The sequence below is a fragment of the Bombus pascuorum genome, chromosome 3 (assembly GCF_905332965.1).
Source record: "Bombus pascuorum chromosome 3, iyBomPasc1.1, whole genome shotgun sequence".
Taxonomy (NCBI): Eukaryota; Metazoa; Arthropoda; class Insecta; order Hymenoptera; family Apidae; genus Bombus; species Bombus pascuorum.
The window spans coordinates 8,528,776-8,545,494 of record NC_083490.1 but is presented as its reverse complement, the minus strand read 5'-3'; the positions used below and the strand labels follow the sequence as shown (position 1 = coordinate 8,545,494).

The window sequence follows — 16,719 nt, the reverse complement described above, 5'->3', positions numbered from 1 at the left end:
ACAATATGTCACATTTTTTATTTTTACAAGAGGACAGTTTTAATATTCAATATGTTGTCGATCCCATGTAACTAAAATTATCTTTTTATTTGATTTTGAAATTCTTTATAATTTTAAAAATATTGCTTGTTGTGATATTAAAACATTAGTATTTCTAACAATTATCTTTCGTTCTTTTTAATAAAATTTCGTCAACTTATAAACTATTTTTAGAAGACCCATTTCTATCTTTGGATTCCACTTGCAATGTCATGTTAAAATACTTTTTATACCAAACGTACTATAACTAAAATACATTTTAAAAATGCGTAATAAACCTAAGAAGTTTTGTATAAAATCACGACGATTATTGCTATATATTTGCAATATGTAAGTATCAATACATAATTATAAAATGTTATAAATAACTATAATTACTAATCAACTATCAATATTTTTAAAATATATTTAAGAATAGTGAAATATCAAGAGTACATATTAATTTCTAAATTTTAAATAAGCAGAGAAATAAGTTTGGCTCTACGGAGATATAAATATTTTATTTCCTATAAAAGACGAAAGTTGCAAATTATTATATTTCTTCTCTATAGTCTTCATTTATTATTTATTGTACATATAAAATTTTCTCTATGACATCGTGTGAACTTGATTATGTATCTAGCGATATCGATACGTAAGGCAGGCGTGAATTTTGAAATCATCTATTAGGTTGTCCGAAAAGTGTCTTTCTTTTACAGACACGTCTTTTACAACAACGTATCTTTATACAGACATGAAACCTAATCTGTCGAACATTGTAATCTTTACTTTGATAACACAAAATGAATCATACGTAATTCGATAAAATAATATAAAACGAAAAATGTTGTGCATCCATTATTTCCTTATAAAACGAAAGAAACTTTTCGGACGACCAAATATATATGCGTGCAATGGAGTTGTATCTTAGAATCAATCTGTTTTTCTTTTTTTTTTTCATATTTATTATGATATGTGTAATATGTGTACAAAAACAGAACGATATATGTTTCAATGAATGAAAGATACATCGAATTCATTTGAAGCATAGGTGAAGAAGAATTAAGGCTGTAATAGCGTAGAGTTGAAGTGCATTGGTTTGGGAACGTTAAAAGTCCGATAGCGCCATATATGTATAAGCGCCACTTGCAACATTTCTTTCGTTAACTTTGGTGCATTCAATATGATATTCAAGGTTTCTTATCTAGCTATTTTGTTCGGTCAATGAATGATCAAAATTTAGTCGTTGCTTATTCGTTTCGGTGTCATGTATTTGTTAGACGAAATTTTATGTTGTTCATTCAAGTCGTGGAACTTATAATAATTGTTGGTGTTGTATGTTACCGTTAACAAAACTTCAGAGAAATGGTGAATATAGACACGATACAAAAAAATTATCCGCTGCATTGGCTCGTGTGGAATAATAATTATGTAGAACTCGAAGAAGAATTATCTACAAAGCTGGTTGGTAAAATGATAAAAAATAGAAAGAAAAAAGGGAACTGTCATTTGGTCATTAATCGTGTTTAATCGTACCTGTGATTGAACAGATACTGACAATAACGACACGCGCAGCAACTATATTCATCAATTGTTTTTTACTTTCTATAAAACATCTATAAAATGTATACATGACAGATGACAGTTTTTATTTCATGTTAGATATTAGGGTACATGTTTCGTAATTGTCAAAAAGTAAAAAATATATATAAATATGATATTGATATTAAAAATTTGATATAAAAAAATTGTTTTTTTGCATATATGTATGTTATTTAGATTATAAAATACAATATATACATGCATATAAATTTTATTTTTCTGCTAATTATATTTTATTGCGTCAGATGATTAATTTTGAAATTATTGAAATTGATTACATATTATGATATTGATTTAAGATCATTTGATACACTGACAGAGAGGCTGCTGTGAGTGAAACCTTGTATGAGTTAGAAACCCTAAATGTTCAATGACTTGTAATTTCTGATGCTATGTGTTCAATATAACAATGATTTGATAAACCTTAATAAAACTGTATGTAATGTAACTGTAACTACTGCGCTGGTTATTAATGTTGATAGCACTTATTGTCATTTAATATTTACCCATATGTATGTATTTCTTAAGACTCAGATCATATATTTAAAATAGCTTAATAATATATTTATGAAATGTTTTATATATTAATAAAGTAATAATATGATATTTTTTATAGCATGATATCGAAAAGCTTGATAACAGAGGAAGAACACCATTGATGTTAGCTGTGACTTTAAGTCATATGGAGTCTGTCGGAGTATTGTTGCAACATGAAGCTAATGTTAATACAGAGAACACTCAAGGATGGAATGGTAATAAACATATAATTGTATCTATTAAATTACCAAATTAATCAGTATTCAAATTTTAATCTTATTATTTTTGCAGTGGTTCAGGAGGCAGTTGGTACAGGAAATCCTGAGCTAATACAAATGGTGCTAGCACATAGAGATTATCAAAGATATTGTAATCGGGTTGCTGGTATTCCAGAATTACTTCATAAACTTAAACAAGTAAGCTTATTAAGTCATGTATTTATTAGCCATGCAGAATGCTTGAAAAGTTTGTGGGCATTTGAAGATCTTATTCAGCATTTGTAGTAAAAATTTATTAATTATTTCCATGAGACGAATTCTTATGAAAAAGAAAGAATATTTTCTCTTATATGTGCATAAATAATAAATTTTGTCATATTCAGAAACAGTCACAAACCTTCACAAACACATATACATGGATATTATGTGCTTTCCATCAACCATTCAAGAAGCTTATAAGTGTTTGTCAATCATTCTTATGGCTGATGGAAATATTGGTTTGGTTAAACTGAAATTGAATAATATTTTTAGGCTCCTGACTTTTATGTAGAAATGAAATGGGAATTTACTAGTTGGGGTAATTATAAATTACATGATTTTCTTATTGTTTTCGATTAGAAACATTAAACTAATAATTTATTTATTATTAGTTCCCCTTGCCTCTAGAATATGTCCTAGTGACACATACAAGGTATACAAACAGGGCAGCAATGTAAGAATCGATACGACTTTATTAGGGTTTGATCATACAAAGTGGCAACGTGGAAATCGTAGTTACATCTTCAAAGGACAAAGTGAGTATTTGAATGTGGTTCTTTGCATGAACACATTAACATTCCTTAAGTTTATTTTAATCGTCAGGTTCTTTTTGTATGTTTTCTTTTATATTAATAGTAGAGTCTTTTATTTGTTCTATAATTGTATATATTAAATGCAAGCTGCATCACATGTACCTGTGGCAATTAGATGTGAACGGAGTTATGTATTCAGTATGGTGGGACGAGAGTCAGGTGACAGAATTACTTTTAAAATTAATGTGGTGTGCAGAATGATAGAGAATATTGTAAAACATTTCTATGAAGTAGAAAAGTTTTCTTATCCACATATTTATTTATTTCTATTTCTATTTATTACCATTTTCTTGCAATTTTATTACTTTTGAAAAGTTGATATAATAAGTTGAAATTCTAGATGGTAAGTGCAATCTAGACATTGTAACAAAAGTAATTACTACTAATATATTCTATATCTTTCTAAGTAGTTAAATATACTTAAATAAAAAAGAAATATTTGAAATGAATTAGTGTTGACGTAATTAGTTGTAGAAAATTACAAACTTAAATAGAACAATGTGAGAATTTTATTTCGATAAATCTTGCTTAAAATATGTCTTTTCAGTAAAAAAAAAATTTATTTATGCAGATGATGGAGCAACAATGATGGAGGTAGATCACAAAACAAAAAAAGTATATGTTGAGCATATTAAACTCGTAGATATTGACGATATGCAATTAATGGAACCCTCTGAAGAAGGTGTTTTAACCCGGCTTACGAATCCAATTGTTACTACTTACATAGATACGGATAAAATTAGCTTTGAACGGTAATTATTTTCCTTTATTATTCCTATTTTATTAGTGTTACTACATTCACGTGTTTTCATTAACAATTATTTATGTTCAACTAGCAATAAAGCTGGTTTGTGGGGATGGCGCTCTGATAAAAGTGAAATAGTTAATGGACATGAGTGTAAAGTGTTTAGTGCATGTAATGTAGAATTAATAACGAAAACTCGATTAGAACATTTATCTGATCCTGATAAGGCACGAGCTCGTGCTCCTCGTACACCTCTTCAGTCGTTTCTTGGCATGGCGGAACAACAGCAGGAAAACAGTAATAGCGCAACTACTAGTGTAATCTTCTTTTTTTAAACATTTTTGTACATACATTATGTGATCATAATAAAACTAATTTATTATTCGTTTTAGGAAGAATATAACAATGTCGGAAATCCTTCTAATATAACAGCTGAGGAATATTTTGACCCAGATATTGATTTAAATGGAAGAGATATAGGTAGACCAAAAGAAGTTAATACAAAAATTCAGAAATTTAAGGTATTACAATAAAACACTATACATACTAGGCTAATATCTGTATATATACTAAATATGATTAAATATGAAATTGTAGGCAACTTTATGGCTTAGTGAACAGTATCCACTAAGTCTTCAAGAACAAATTATGCCAATCGTCGATCTAATGGCAATATCTAGTTCACACTTTGCAAAATTAAGGGATTTTATTCAAATGCAATTACCAGCTGGATTTCCTGTTAAAATCGGTAAGCTTCAAATTTATTTACTTATTTTCTTTTTTAAGTTAATTGGTATTATTTGATAAATGATGAAATTATTCTCCTTTTTGTAGAAATTCCTTTGTTTCATATATTAAATGCAAGGATAACGTTTGGAAATATTTTTGGCATGGATCAAGAAGTGCCTCATGTAGGACATTTAGAAGAAACTAACAGAATGACTTGTTTAGTTGATGATATTTGTTTTGAAGCACCAGTGGGATATGTAAAACTAGGTAAATTTAATATTTATGTAAATTACATATAAAAGGAAGATATCGAATATACATTTTATCTACGATTATATTATGTAATTATCTACTTAGCAGGTGCTGAAGTTCGGACGCAATTTATGGAAGAAGAAGACGATCTTTTACAATTTGCTATACAACAAAGTTTGTTGGAAGTTGGTAGTGAACGCGATGAGGTACAGATGTCTAAAGTTTCTTATATCTCCAAAAAGATTTATATCGAAATAAATTTTAATAATGTAACTCAATTTATTAAGGTTGATATATGGGAAGCCTTACGAGCGCAGAAACCATCACGGCCCACAACGCCCAATATGACAACTGAAGAAGAAAGGCAATTACAAAGGTATGAAAATACGTCATCTATAGGAATGCATATGCCATTTCAGATATTTTGCTTTTATTGTAAAAGTTCTAAACATTTTATTTTGCATGTGTTCTTATGCAACAATTCAAATTCAGAAAGGTGGGTGATGGATTGCTATCAGTATTAGATGTATAATAAATATTTAAATTGACAATAAAAAAGTTAACAACAAAATATATATATAAATATTTTTGCAGAAAATACGATTGCAGCAAATGTTAGAGAAAAATACAATTAATCTTGGTGTTTTATCTTTTGTACATGTTAACAATATTATTATAAATTTTATTTAATACAATAATATCATTAATATTACATATAATAATATAATATTCTTAGGAAATTTGTTTAATAAGTAATCGTAAATCTTTAATTTCATTTTTAATGCAGAGCGATTCAGGCAAGTCTGGCACTGTGTCAAGACAGTACTGCTGGGTGTGCGAGCGGTCGGAGTAACTTGGATAAAACAAGTGACATAGAAAATGCTGACTCGCTCGAAGACACAGCGGAACAATTAAGACTGGCATTAAGACTTTCGGAACTACAACAATTGGAAGAAGAACAACGTCGATTGTTAGAAGAAGAAACGTTTCGACAAGTGCTTGAGTTATCTCTTACAGACAAGTGAACGTGCAATACTTATTAAAAAATTTGATCAAATTATACTTCCAGAACTACGTGAAATCTTCCAGCTGCACAAGCATCATGTGGCTGTCATGCGCGAAATCATTTCCTACAGTTCACAAAACACATTAAATAAGTAATCCAGTTGTTTACAACAGACATTTGTTATTATAATATATATATATATATATATATAGTTACAGTATACATAACTATATATACATATACACATATATGTGTATATATATAGTTACGAATACAAGTCAAACGGTGGAGATAATATAACATTAACTATGAAAGTAAATGATTTAAATTATGTTATTTATTTCTTAGCTACATTTTATATGAGTGAAAAGATTGAGTAGTACGGAGGAACATGGTATATACGAGTGTATATATATATACTCAGAAGTCTTGAAAATTACAATTGCTCTAACAGAAAGGTCGGAATATTCTCGGATATCCAATTAACATTTATTCAAATAACATCAAATGAATAGGGATAAAATCTCGTTGAAAGTACGTACTGTAAGTTACGACTGTCAATATTTCGAATAAAAAGCTTGTAATTCTCAAGTCTTCAACGGTTATTCGTTTTGTCCTTTCTCCTAGTCTCTATAGACTCGAAACTTCAAAAACTTTTAGCATCAAAATCTAGGGATATATGTATCGGATTAATATTTTAATTAATATTCTATATAATAATCTACTAAAAAACTGCCTCTTAATGTTCGGGCAATTCCAAGTTCCTTTTTATACCCGTGATAATACAATTGTAAGTAGCGTTTCGATTAATTGAGAATAGTACCATTGTAATGAAAGTATATTATTTATTCTTTATAGTTTATTCATTGTAGACGAGTAATTTCGTTGAAAAGTTTAGTACAAATCAAATGTATGAAATAAAAAACAAAAACAGAATTATTACTTAACTTATTGTCAGTATACCAACAGTTTATCGAGAAACAAACAAATTGTACTACATATCATTATTCTGTAAAAATTTTTATTCCAAAAATGAATTATTACTTGTCATAACATTTCTTTCATAGATGAATTCATTTGTCTTAACAAAATATAGTTACAGTATATTAATTATATTGTAATAAAAAGGTATATTTCTACAAACAGTATATAACAGGTATAATTATGTGTATAAAATAAAATGTGTGTAGAAAAATACGAAAAAAAATATTTATATGACACTAAAACTGAAATTATATTTATTACCAATGGGTGATAGTAATCAATCTACCAGATAATGGGTTACTCAAATTCTGATTGTGCCCTGAAATAGAAATAATGTTTTTGTAATAAAATTAACTTTCACAGTATAAAATACAATTTGAACAATATTTTTATATAATTCCATTTGTTTGCCCACGTAATTCCAAATTTTTTAATATGTACCTCTTAAATATAGTATTTAGTATATTTGCACCTTGCGTAAAACGCAGTTCATTCTTATGTGCTTGTTGATGCCATTTTTTGCGCACAGCATTCCAATGTACTCTATGTTCTCTCAACAACATTTCTCGTGATTTTAGGGTTTGTCCATCCTATAATGTATCATGTATAACAAGTATCTATATTACGCTGTAAGTAATGATTACGATATCGTATTAGATCGATAAACATAAGATTCATCAAAGTAAATATCTCACATAATCTAAAATCAATTCTTCTTTTTCTCTAGGTATTGGTGAAGGTATACGATTTCTAGGTATAGCTTCTTCACAAGGTAGTGGAGGTGGCAAGTAATAAACATCACGAACTTCTCCATTACTATCCAATATATTATTACTTATATTCACTTCATTCACTATTTCTGGACTTGGACTGCGTACTCTGAATATAAAAACAGTATAAAAATCATCTTTCTTTAATATTATTTTTTAGAGTTCAAAATGTATGTAATAAACTAATTAAATGGTTCCTTCTATGATATTTTATGAGTAATGTTAATTATAATATGTTAAAGTTAATATCTATGAAACTATACTAGAAATAATCAAATATTATAAAATTATTATGTATGGAAATCAAAATAGATGAATAATAATTGGAAATTACAGCTTTACAACTGTCTTCTATTTACTCACTTTGGTACAAGATTAGGATTTCTTGGTTGATTTGCCATCCATGCTCTACATATGGGGTAAAGCGGTGTATCTTCTTGAAATTGAGCTAAATCAACACTTCTATCAAATAATTTCATTACATAAGTATGATGAAATGCAGTATCCATTTGTACTTGTCTACGGCGTCTAACTTTACGTGGTTGTTGAAAACCCATTGATTTTGATCTGTACATATCACTGTAAATAAAAATATATTATTGAATTATAAGAAAAAGAAACAGTTATGCATATTAAAAGAAATTACATTTTTTTCATTGAATGTTTATAATCTTGGGCAGAACTTTCTTCACTTGAATCTGCTGATGATCCTGTATCACTATGCTGTAGTAATTCTCTCAGAGCACCTTTTAAACGATCTCTTGCAACAAGTACATCATTATCTCCTAAAGCAAAATAGATTTTAATATCAATTATTTCACACAGTGAATTATAATATTCTACTAATTATTACTACAAAAATTAGGTATAAATAATATTCTCTATTACCTAATTCATCTTTTATTTCTATCTTCACACGACCAGGTACTGGTACAGGTGGTGGTTGAATATTTCTCTTTTTCCCCATCTAAATTACACAATGATTAGCATTCATTATGTCATATAAACATTTACAATAATCTTATCAATTCCTAAAACACCATAATAATATATTACAAACATACCTTCCACAAAGAAGTTTAATTCATTTGAGCATTGAATTATACAAATTACAATTTTCTTTTAGAGACAAAATTGTATGTAACTATTATTGCGAAAGAATAAATATTAAGTATTTATTAATAAATGTTGTAATATTGGGTATTCGAAAATACAAGGTTAGGATATAAACCCTAACATGATTCTATAATATTTCGACATAAACGAAAATGAAATAATTTTCAATTATACTTTTGTTTTATTTTTAATCTTTTCAAATAAGAACTACGTTATATTAGCTGGATAGTAAGTAATTATTGTAGAATCTCAAATCAAATATATAAGCATCTCCGTATGTAGTCTCCAGTAGTTGTGAAAGTTACGGGTTTGTTCGCTATAGTATAGTATACTATAGTATAGTATATTACTGAATTATTCAATGTTTAATATTTTTATTGATCCGTATTAACTTTTATATTTTTGGAATTCGATCATAATGAATGTTACATTTTTTATTTTAACATGAATTATTAATTTAGTTGGTTATATACGTTTTTGTAGCAAGACCTAAATTTTTCAAAATTGTAGCTTAGCTAGTTTTATTGAATTACATTTTATTAAGTGCTAAAAATTTTGTGATTTTAATTGAATGTACTGATTTAAAGGTTATTGAAGTACATATGTGTGTATCTGCATATTAGAAAATTGTGCAATATAAAGGTTAAATCATTTTTGATAGTTTCATACCAAACAATGTTTCAGTAATGTCTTAAATTAAATACTAATTTTGTATGTTGCAGGTAGTCAGAAACTGATAAAGAGATGCAACTATTAAATGCTCAAGTATTTTTAATTATTAATGCAATAAGTGTAGCATTTATCTTTGCACACAATTGCCTTTTGGACAATAGAGATTATAAATGTAGAATAGGAACTAAAACACCATATAGATTTATATCAAACCATGATGATTCTCCTCTTGAATACCCAGGTTTCAACCCAGTATTTAATTCAATACAATAATTCAATATATAAAAGAATAAAGTATTCTTTATCTTACTATTCAATACCAAAAACGAATTTTTATTAATCACAGGTTGTATTTCAAGAAAAATATGGTTAATTTTAAGACATGGTACAAGATATCCTGGTAAAAAGTATATACCATCCATGATTGAAAAACTGCCAAAGCTACAAAAGATTATCCTGGATAACTATAAAGAGAATGAATCAGAATTTACAGATGAAGATATAGACTTATTTAAAGAGTGGAAAATTACTTTTAACGAAGATGATATTATGAAATTAGCAGAAGAAGGAGAAGATGAAATGATCGATATTGGAGAAAGATATCAATCCAGATTTCCTACTCTTATGCCAGAGATTTATGATAATCAAACTTATAGAGTAAAAAAATACAATGTATAATAGTAATACATATTCTTGTTACATTTATTAAATAAAAAATATGAATTTTTAGTTTAAGTACACTGCCACTCAACGCACAGAGGAAAGTGCTAAGAACTTTGCTACTGGTTTATTTGGAAGATACAGTAGTTATCGAGTTCAGTATCCAGAAGCAGAACACAAGGATCCTGTGTTAAGAGTAATTTTCAACTATATAATTCAATAATAATATCTTCTGTTATTTGATCATTTTGTTTTAAGTTTCTAGTTTTATAAACGTTGTCAACGTTGGCGTTCTGAAGTGGACAAAAATCCAGATTCGCGAATAGAAAAAGAAAAATTCTTGAAGAGCAATGTTTATAAGAAAATGTTAAAAGATGTTTCTAGACGTATTGGTTATCAGGTTGATCACGGTATGCAGTATACATAGAAACTAATTATAAAACACGAAACTAAGAAGAAAAATGTATCAAAATAAAATTTACGTTTTAGAAATTGTACATTTGATGTACGTGATGTGTGGATTTGAAACTGCATGGCACAAAAACGCCGAGTCACCATGGTGTAGAATATTCTCGCTAGACGAGTTCAAAGTAAAATTTTAAAGTCTAATTATTTGTTAAATTATTATTTGCTAAATTAATTGATATTTTTCTAGGTACTCGAATTTGCAGATGATTTGGAATATTATTGGAACGATGGATATGGTTACAAATTGTCTTACGAGCAAGCTTGCCCAGCTTTGAGAGATGTTTTTAACTTTTTTATGTAAGAATACATCATTTTCTTAGAAAATTTACTTACATCGAATATTATGTTATTAAAATCTTGTTCTTAATTTATAGGGCAGATGAAGGACTGGTAGTATCGGTGTATTTTAGTCATTCGGGAACCATTTTGAAACTATTAGCTCTATTAGGAATCGCTAAGGAAGATCAACATTTAACGCATGATTTATTTTCGTTATATGCGGAGAACAGAGCCTGGAGAACTGGGGTTATCGATACTTTCGCATCTAATATCGCATTCATTTTATACAAGTATATTTATTTATATATTTTATATCTAATCTAACTATAATAATCTAATATAATAATAGTTTTTTTATTTTAGTTGTTCTGGAAGTCCCAGTATTCTCTTCATGCATCAGGAAAGGCCATTACATCTACCAGGTTGTCCTATGAATGTGCCATGTCCACTGTCTACAATGAAAGCACTTTACCCTGACCAAGAAGAAGAGTGTCAGTTTGAAACATTGTGTTCAATGGAGGAATCATCATAAGAATGATGCAGGAATATGACAGACTTTATAAATTGTATCATGTATATATATTTGCAGTTTATTATACTTAAAAAAAATGAAATGAATCGAACGTTCCATTTTAATATGACATGATATATGACATATATATGTACCGACCTGAAATATCGACCTCGAAAAAGATCAGAGTGTTTGAATTATATTCAATTCGATTGTCGAAAGGGATAAAAATGGGCTTGATATCTTACACGACATCGCGCCATTGGCTATGAAATTACAAATTGCAAATGAAAATTATTTTGAGGAATAAAACCATTTAGTTATAAAACAACATCACTTAATCAGCAAAATTTAGACTGCTTGATATGATATATCAAAGACTAATTGTTTGATATAAAAACAATGTAAGCTTGATATGATATATCAAAGACTAATTGTTTGATATAAAAACAATGTAAAAATTATCTTTTGGAAAACTATGTCAATTACGAGATTCCTTCATGAGCAACTCAATATTACAAATAAATCTGGGCATTTAAGCTGTTAAGAAGAATATCGAATACTGACTCTACTTGCTCGCTTAAGGATAGATATTTCTTAAGTTGCGGAACATTTATCTTTGTACAGCGATATTTTACAAGGGAGTTTTATATTATTAGTTTTACTAGTAGCACTTCGTGTCAAAGATACTTATTTAACTTAGAACGTCAGAAAGAAAATGAAGTTACTAACACTTTACTCATAATTTTGTGTCATTACAAAGATCCGCATTCGTTTAATTTTGGAGCCATTAAATCAAATTCGCGAAGTCCGCATATAGACATCCTTGCGCAGGCGCATAAGAAGAAGGCATATAATATTTTAATCTGTGAGCGGGTTTAAAACAAATGAAAAGCCGTTCTCAGTTAAGCGGGAGTCAGTTGGGCAAAGTTTTGGTGCGGAATATCATTTTTATTGTGAAAAATCGTGGCTTCAAGATATATCCTTCGAAGTGCGTGATTTCAGCTATGTAGTATTTGTGTTACTGTTTTATTATCTTCTATCGATTATCATTAGGTTCATTTAACTAATACGTTCTTATTTAGTACTTTGTTAGATATTGTTGTAACAAAGTGCTATAGTTTTTCATACTTCCTGTGTTCTTTTGTTGTCGATCGATTATTTTAGTGTTAGTGTTACCAATAACTTACATTAAAAGTTTTTGAAACAGAATTTGTTTGATTATTGCTTCATTTAGACACAACTGGTTCAGTTTCATATATTAAATTTAGATCTTTGGTTATGTTTTGTGCATATTATTTCGGATGACAATTATCATGGTGAATTATAAATTGTCATTTGATGCATAGCGATTATTAACGTTTGAGTTATTCTAACAAAACTGGATGTAAGTATACGTTTATATTGGGTTTTTTATTGATTTTATTGACTTGTGTGATAGGTTATTGTTAAGTATCCGATTAAATATGTAACATGTTGCGTATTCGCAACTTCAAAATATTTGAAGTAAACCATGGACATAGGAATTAATTATAAACAAAAGATAAGTGGCCGACGGTCGGTAACCAATACTAACGCATACGCTGTTACAGACACATAAGTACAATTATAGGCAGAATTCACTGTTATCGGCAGTTTTTCGCGAATATTTCGGAACTAAGCGAGTATAGCTTTTATATGTATAAGAAAAGGTTGATCAAAATGTTGAGTTTTACAATATATCCAAAAATCATCGAAACCGAAGTTTAGACAGTCTTTCTACAGTTTCACCTTGTTTGTAATCGAAGGAGATACATTTGAGCAACAAGATTTATAGGTAATCCAAGTTTCTGATTTTAATAAGCAGTTGTAGTAAATATGACATGTTTTTAATAAACATTGTTTTAATATTATTTAACATTTATTATTGAATTTATATGAGTAAATAGCAGAATATTATAGAAATCATTTTATCAATCCATTTATCATTAGTTTATTATTATTCATATTTATATTAATACTTTACTTTTTTATTCCTGTCCACATATTTCTTCCAGATTTTTTGGTATTATAGGCATTACAAATTTTTTGAACTTATCCAATGGACACATTTTGTCACCACAATTAGGGAATTTGAGTAATTGAATATTTTCCTTGTTTCTATAAAGCATCTATAAAGTGAATAAAGATTATAATCGTATATGTAGTAAAATTATAAACAATATTAGTAATCGCGAAAGTCTCAAAAAATTAAATGTTGAAATTTTCCGTAATATATATTTTTATATCAAATTGTATCTTTACCTCCCGATTTCAAAATTAATGTTCTGTAGAGACATATTTTGTAGAAAGATGATTTTTTAACAACAATTTGCATATATACATGCGTAATAATATTGTTACCTGAATATAATATTCGTTATCCTCTTCATGTAATTCAAATATCAGAGTACTACCATAGTAAGGAATTTCGTTATCAAAATTGTCTAGTGCTGCAAGTATGTAAGCAATATTTAGATCATGTGCCGCATACATAAATGCTTTTCGTGTATCGTTCTTATTTAAATGATCATCAACATGATTCAGCCATTCGCGAATCCACATTCCTGTCAAGTAGAATTTATTTTAATTGTATAAGACAAATTAATATTATAGTAGATATTAAATATAGATATATGGGTAAAATAATTTTTATTCTGACGCGAGCATAAGAAAAATAAAAAATTAAACGTTATAACATTTAATATTTACCAGCTAATAACTGCTTCATTTGTGGAGTACGAGTTCGAATGTAAATATCGTTTACAGCTAACTCATCTAGCTTTCCATGTGGAAAAACAGATGTTGTCCATTCGGGTAATTTTAAACCAATATCTTTCTAAATGAGTATTTTAAATATTCAAAAATATATTTATCACCTTTGACAATCTAACTCTCTTTATTTGTATAATTATTTATTAATCTTTAGATCAAATTAAAATGTTTAACATATTAATATTATAAAAATAAATATGCAGCCGAAAATAAAAATAATTGGGCAAGTAGTAGAAATGTGTACTAATAAAGTTTTATTAAGTACGAATTGTTTACATAAAAATGTAAATATGTATTAATTTCTATTATTTTCTAGATACTCTATACATGTATGTTATAAGAATAAGTAAACTGCAGATTTTTATACATTTATGGAAAATGTAAAAATATTAAAATGCATGGGATACACATAATCTGTAAAGGCATATCAAATATTCAAAGTACAACATTTGTTATAATATTTAGTGGTAAAATATAAAAATTTGCTGAGGTACTATTTTTCTTTAGTATTATTCATAAAAATCACAATAAATAGCGCAGTCCAATAATAAATAAAATTTGTGTTGTATAATATTAGTACCATTTCGAGTAAACCTTACTGATAACTATTTTCACTACCTGTTCACTCATGTTTACCTTCGATTGTATATTTATTTTAAATATCTAGCTCGTAATATTTGCTATGAAAAGATATTATTTACCTGTGTGTTCAAAAATTGACGTAAGTTGAAAGTTCTAGATTGTGTGATATTACCACCTGTATGTTCAGATAAATACCTATAAACATCTTTATTCTGTTTTTCAAATTGCACTATAGTTTCATCTGTTTTCTCCACGTTATTTCTCCATGTATAGAAATTTGTTAAAAATTGCCCATTATACAGGCAATCGTTCGAATTCAGCGGTGTCCATACAGGTATCGGTTGCCAATTTAAATCAGAATTCCACCTATAAAGCTTATTTTTTTAGATCAAATTACCGTATAATTGTATTAAAAGTTAATTGTTTATCAAGCAGCTGAAATTTTATTTAAGACCTTTGTTCTTCAGACGGAGGATATAATCCAGCTGCTACTAGTTGTCCACTCATTACGACTCTCTCTACCTCATCGGCGCGGAACCAAATATCTTTTGAAGTGTAAACTTGCCCTAAAAATTGGTCGTATCTTTCACGAAAATATTGGCCAAGTTTGTACATATTCAGTTTACCAACCTAATATATAAATTAATATTTTTATATCATCGAAATCATTTATTATTAAAATGAATTGTTTTATTATTGACATTAATCATTTTGTATCATCAAGCACCATTGAAATTTAATTTATCTTCTATTGTACAAAATTTGAAGGAATTGGTATTTTAACACGTGCAAATTCATAAATATTTCACAGTTTTTATGATGATAGTTATACAAGAAGTAACATACGTTTGTTAAACCTCCTCGTCCTGCTGGTTCGTAAGTGTAGTTAACGTAAGGATCGTTCGGATAGTACTTGATATTCGATGGCATTCTGTTTCCATGTCTAAATATCGTTTGTACGAGCTTGAGCTCGGCCCAAGATGCTTGAAAATAAAGGGCGCAAATGATGATCCTTGAGATCCATTTAATATCCATGTTTCTGGAACTAACTGAAAAATGCTCGATACTTTGGTGAACAAATTTTTTTAATTTAAAGTAACATCATTATACATATTTATTATCATGACGTTGCCTTAATTTATTGCATGAGTTTTATGATGCTTTATTTCAGTGAGGCATGTTGTAGGAACTTAATTGTAGAGTTACAATATTTCAATGGAATTTAGTAGCAATAACATAGATCATTAAACATTTTAAGCGCTATTTTCATTAGACATTTACATGCTTTGAAACCTTTTGACAAATTGATAAAACCTGATACTTTTATAGTATTCACATAACAGACCATATTGTAACCTTACCGAATCTCTCTGAGTGTAATTTTATTTTGGTGAACTCGCTCGTTCATACTACGAAATTTCGTTACTGTGTCACATGAATTATCATTGAATATAGTCTATCTATAGATATAATATAATATAGATAAAATCAACATTATCGATTAATTTTTATTCTACTGTCTTTTTTTTTCTTATAGCTATAGAATAAAATATTTCCACGATCATAACGATTATGAATATTTTATTTACCGTATTATTTACCACAAGATAATTTGCCAGAAAGTTTGATTAAAAAATTTAAAGAAATTAATAAATATACCTAGAGGAGTATTGTACACTGTAACACTCTATTGACTTTTAGGAAATATTTTCGCCTTAGTCTTGTCCACTTTTTTAACTTATGTTTACGTAACACTTGATTGCTTTTTAGGAAATACTTCCGCCTTATTTCTGTCTAGTTGATTTATATACTTCTTTCGATTTATGTTTTATGCATAGCACGTGTCAATTGACCAAACGGATATAATCTGGTTCTACAACATCGTTCTGATTATTTAAATTTCAATGACGTCCGAGTTATGTGGTT

General features: G+C 28.2%; 4 protein-coding genes across 12 annotated transcripts; 2 read left to right on the top strand and 2 right to left on the bottom strand.

The window, feature by feature from the left end:
* The first annotated feature begins 1,173 nt into the window (after nucleotides 1-1,173).
* LOC132905285 (ankyrin repeat domain-containing protein 13D) lies at nucleotides 1,174-6,549 on the top strand. Of its 4 annotated transcripts, none has more exons than XM_060956441.1 (14): nucleotides 1,174-1,482; nucleotides 2,237-2,372; nucleotides 2,449-2,573; nucleotides 2,907-2,952; nucleotides 3,026-3,169; nucleotides 3,314-3,385; nucleotides 3,798-3,978; nucleotides 4,063-4,288; nucleotides 4,364-4,492; nucleotides 4,569-4,719; nucleotides 4,806-4,967; nucleotides 5,061-5,158; nucleotides 5,240-5,328; nucleotides 5,740-6,549. In XM_060956441.1, exons 1-14 carry the CDS (start codon nucleotides 1,384-1,386, stop codon nucleotides 5,975-5,977), a joined length of 1,896 nt encoding a protein of 631 aa, XP_060812424.1. In that variant the 5' UTR covers nucleotides 1,174-1,383; the 3' UTR covers nucleotides 5,978-6,549. The 4 variants fall into 4 exon arrangements, with proteins under 4 accessions (XP_060812424.1, XP_060812423.1, XP_060812426.1 ...); XM_060956440.1 differs by having other exon boundaries at nucleotides 1,175-1,482; nucleotides 5,058-5,158; XM_060956443.1 differs by lacking the exon at nucleotides 3,314-3,385 and having other exon boundaries at nucleotides 1,176-1,482.
* LOC132905287 (protein lin-37 homolog) lies at nucleotides 5,948-11,047 on the bottom strand. Of its 3 annotated transcripts, XM_060956449.1 has the most exons (8): nucleotides 8,777-8,914; nucleotides 8,601-8,679; nucleotides 8,359-8,497; nucleotides 8,076-8,291; nucleotides 7,638-7,821; nucleotides 7,384-7,532; nucleotides 7,204-7,261; nucleotides 5,948-6,082 (listed from the first exon to the last, which is right to left on the bottom strand). In XM_060956449.1, exons 2-7 carry the CDS (start codon nucleotides 8,677-8,679, stop codon nucleotides 7,240-7,242), a joined length of 789 nt encoding a protein of 262 aa, XP_060812432.1. In that variant the 5' UTR covers nucleotides 8,777-8,914; the 3' UTR covers nucleotides 5,948-6,082; nucleotides 7,204-7,239. The 3 variants fall into 3 exon arrangements, with proteins under 3 accessions (XP_060812432.1, XP_060812431.1, XP_060812430.1); XM_060956448.1 differs by lacking the exons at nucleotides 5,948-6,082; nucleotides 8,777-8,914 and adding an exon at nucleotides 10,962-11,047 and having other exon boundaries at nucleotides 6,963-7,261; XM_060956447.1 differs by lacking the exon at nucleotides 5,948-6,082 and having other exon boundaries at nucleotides 6,963-7,261.
* LOC132905286 (multiple inositol polyphosphate phosphatase 1) lies at nucleotides 8,808-11,548 on the top strand. Of its 3 annotated transcripts, none has more exons than XM_060956444.1 (9): nucleotides 8,808-8,929; nucleotides 9,551-9,741; nucleotides 9,847-10,157; nucleotides 10,231-10,356; nucleotides 10,426-10,570; nucleotides 10,650-10,750; nucleotides 10,816-10,925; nucleotides 11,003-11,197; nucleotides 11,271-11,548. In XM_060956444.1, exons 2-9 carry the CDS (start codon nucleotides 9,573-9,575, stop codon nucleotides 11,437-11,439), a joined length of 1,326 nt encoding a protein of 441 aa, XP_060812427.1. In that variant the 5' UTR covers nucleotides 8,808-8,929; nucleotides 9,551-9,572; the 3' UTR covers nucleotides 11,440-11,548. The 3 variants fall into 3 exon arrangements, with proteins under 3 accessions (XP_060812427.1, XP_060812428.1, XP_060812429.1); XM_060956445.1 differs by lacking the exon at nucleotides 8,808-8,929 and adding an exon at nucleotides 9,418-9,436; XM_060956446.1 differs by lacking the exon at nucleotides 8,808-8,929 and having other exon boundaries at nucleotides 9,641-9,752.
* Nucleotides 11,549-13,235: 1,687 nt separating this feature from the next.
* On the bottom strand, nucleotides 13,236-16,719 carry LOC132905284 (venom acid phosphatase Acph-1-like). 2 transcript variants are annotated; one of them, XM_060956437.1, is made up of 7 exons: nucleotides 16,453-16,719; nucleotides 15,640-15,838; nucleotides 15,248-15,423; nucleotides 14,913-15,159; nucleotides 14,149-14,275; nucleotides 13,801-14,003; nucleotides 13,236-13,568 (listed from the first exon to the last, which is right to left on the bottom strand). In XM_060956437.1, the coding sequence occupies exons 2-7, from the start codon at nucleotides 15,826-15,828 to the stop codon at nucleotides 13,428-13,430; spliced, it is 1,083 nt and encodes a 360-aa protein (XP_060812420.1). In that variant the 5' UTR covers nucleotides 15,829-15,838; nucleotides 16,453-16,719; the 3' UTR covers nucleotides 13,236-13,427. The 2 variants fall into 2 exon arrangements, with proteins under 2 accessions (XP_060812420.1, XP_060812421.1); XM_060956438.1 differs by having other exon boundaries at nucleotides 15,640-15,832.

Excerpts from the sequence above, each read along its gene's own strand:
- LOC132905287 (XM_060956448.1), bottom strand. The coding sequence starts at position 8,679 with ATGGGGAAAAAGAGAAATATTCAACCACCACCTGTACCAGTACCTGGT. Across the intron at positions 8,292-8,358 it reads AAACATTCAATGAAAAAAAT|TGATATGTACAGATCAAAAT; the intron begins GTAATTTCTTTT and ends TTTTATTTACAG. Across the intron at positions 7,822-8,075 it reads AATCCTAATCTTGTACCAAA|AGTACGCAGTCCAAGTCCAG; the intron begins GTGAGTAAATAG and ends TTTTATATTCAG.
- LOC132905284 (XM_060956437.1), bottom strand. The coding sequence starts at position 15,828 with ATGGATATTAAATGGATCTCAAGGATCATCATTTGCGCCCTTTATTTT. Across the intron at positions 15,160-15,247 it reads CCTCCGTCTGAAGAACAAAG|GTGGAATTCTGATTTAAATT; the intron begins GTCTTAAATAAA and ends TAAGCTTTATAG. Across the intron at positions 14,004-14,148 it reads AATGAAGCAGTTATTAGCTG|GAATGTGGATTCGCGAATGG; the intron begins GTAAATATTAAA and ends TCTACTTGACAG.
- LOC132905286 (XM_060956444.1), top strand. The coding sequence starts at position 9,573 with ATGCAACTATTAAATGCTCAAGTATTTTTAATTATTAATGCAATAAGT. Across the intron at positions 10,158-10,230 it reads ATGATAATCAAACTTATAGA|TTTAAGTACACTGCCACTCA; the intron begins GTAAAAAAATAC and ends ATGAATTTTTAG. Across the intron at positions 10,751-10,815 it reads TCTCGCTAGACGAGTTCAAA|GTACTCGAATTTGCAGATGA; the intron begins GTAAAATTTTAA and ends ATATTTTTCTAG.
- LOC132905285 (XM_060956440.1), top strand. The coding sequence starts at position 1,384 with ATGGTGAATATAGACACGATACAAAAAAATTATCCGCTGCATTGGCTC. Across the intron at positions 3,386-3,797 it reads TATGGTGGGACGAGAGTCAG|ATGATGGAGCAACAATGATG; the intron begins GTGACAGAATTA and ends TTATTTATGCAG. Across the intron at positions 4,720-4,805 it reads TGGATTTCCTGTTAAAATCG|AAATTCCTTTGTTTCATATA; the intron begins GTAAGCTTCAAA and ends TCCTTTTTGTAG.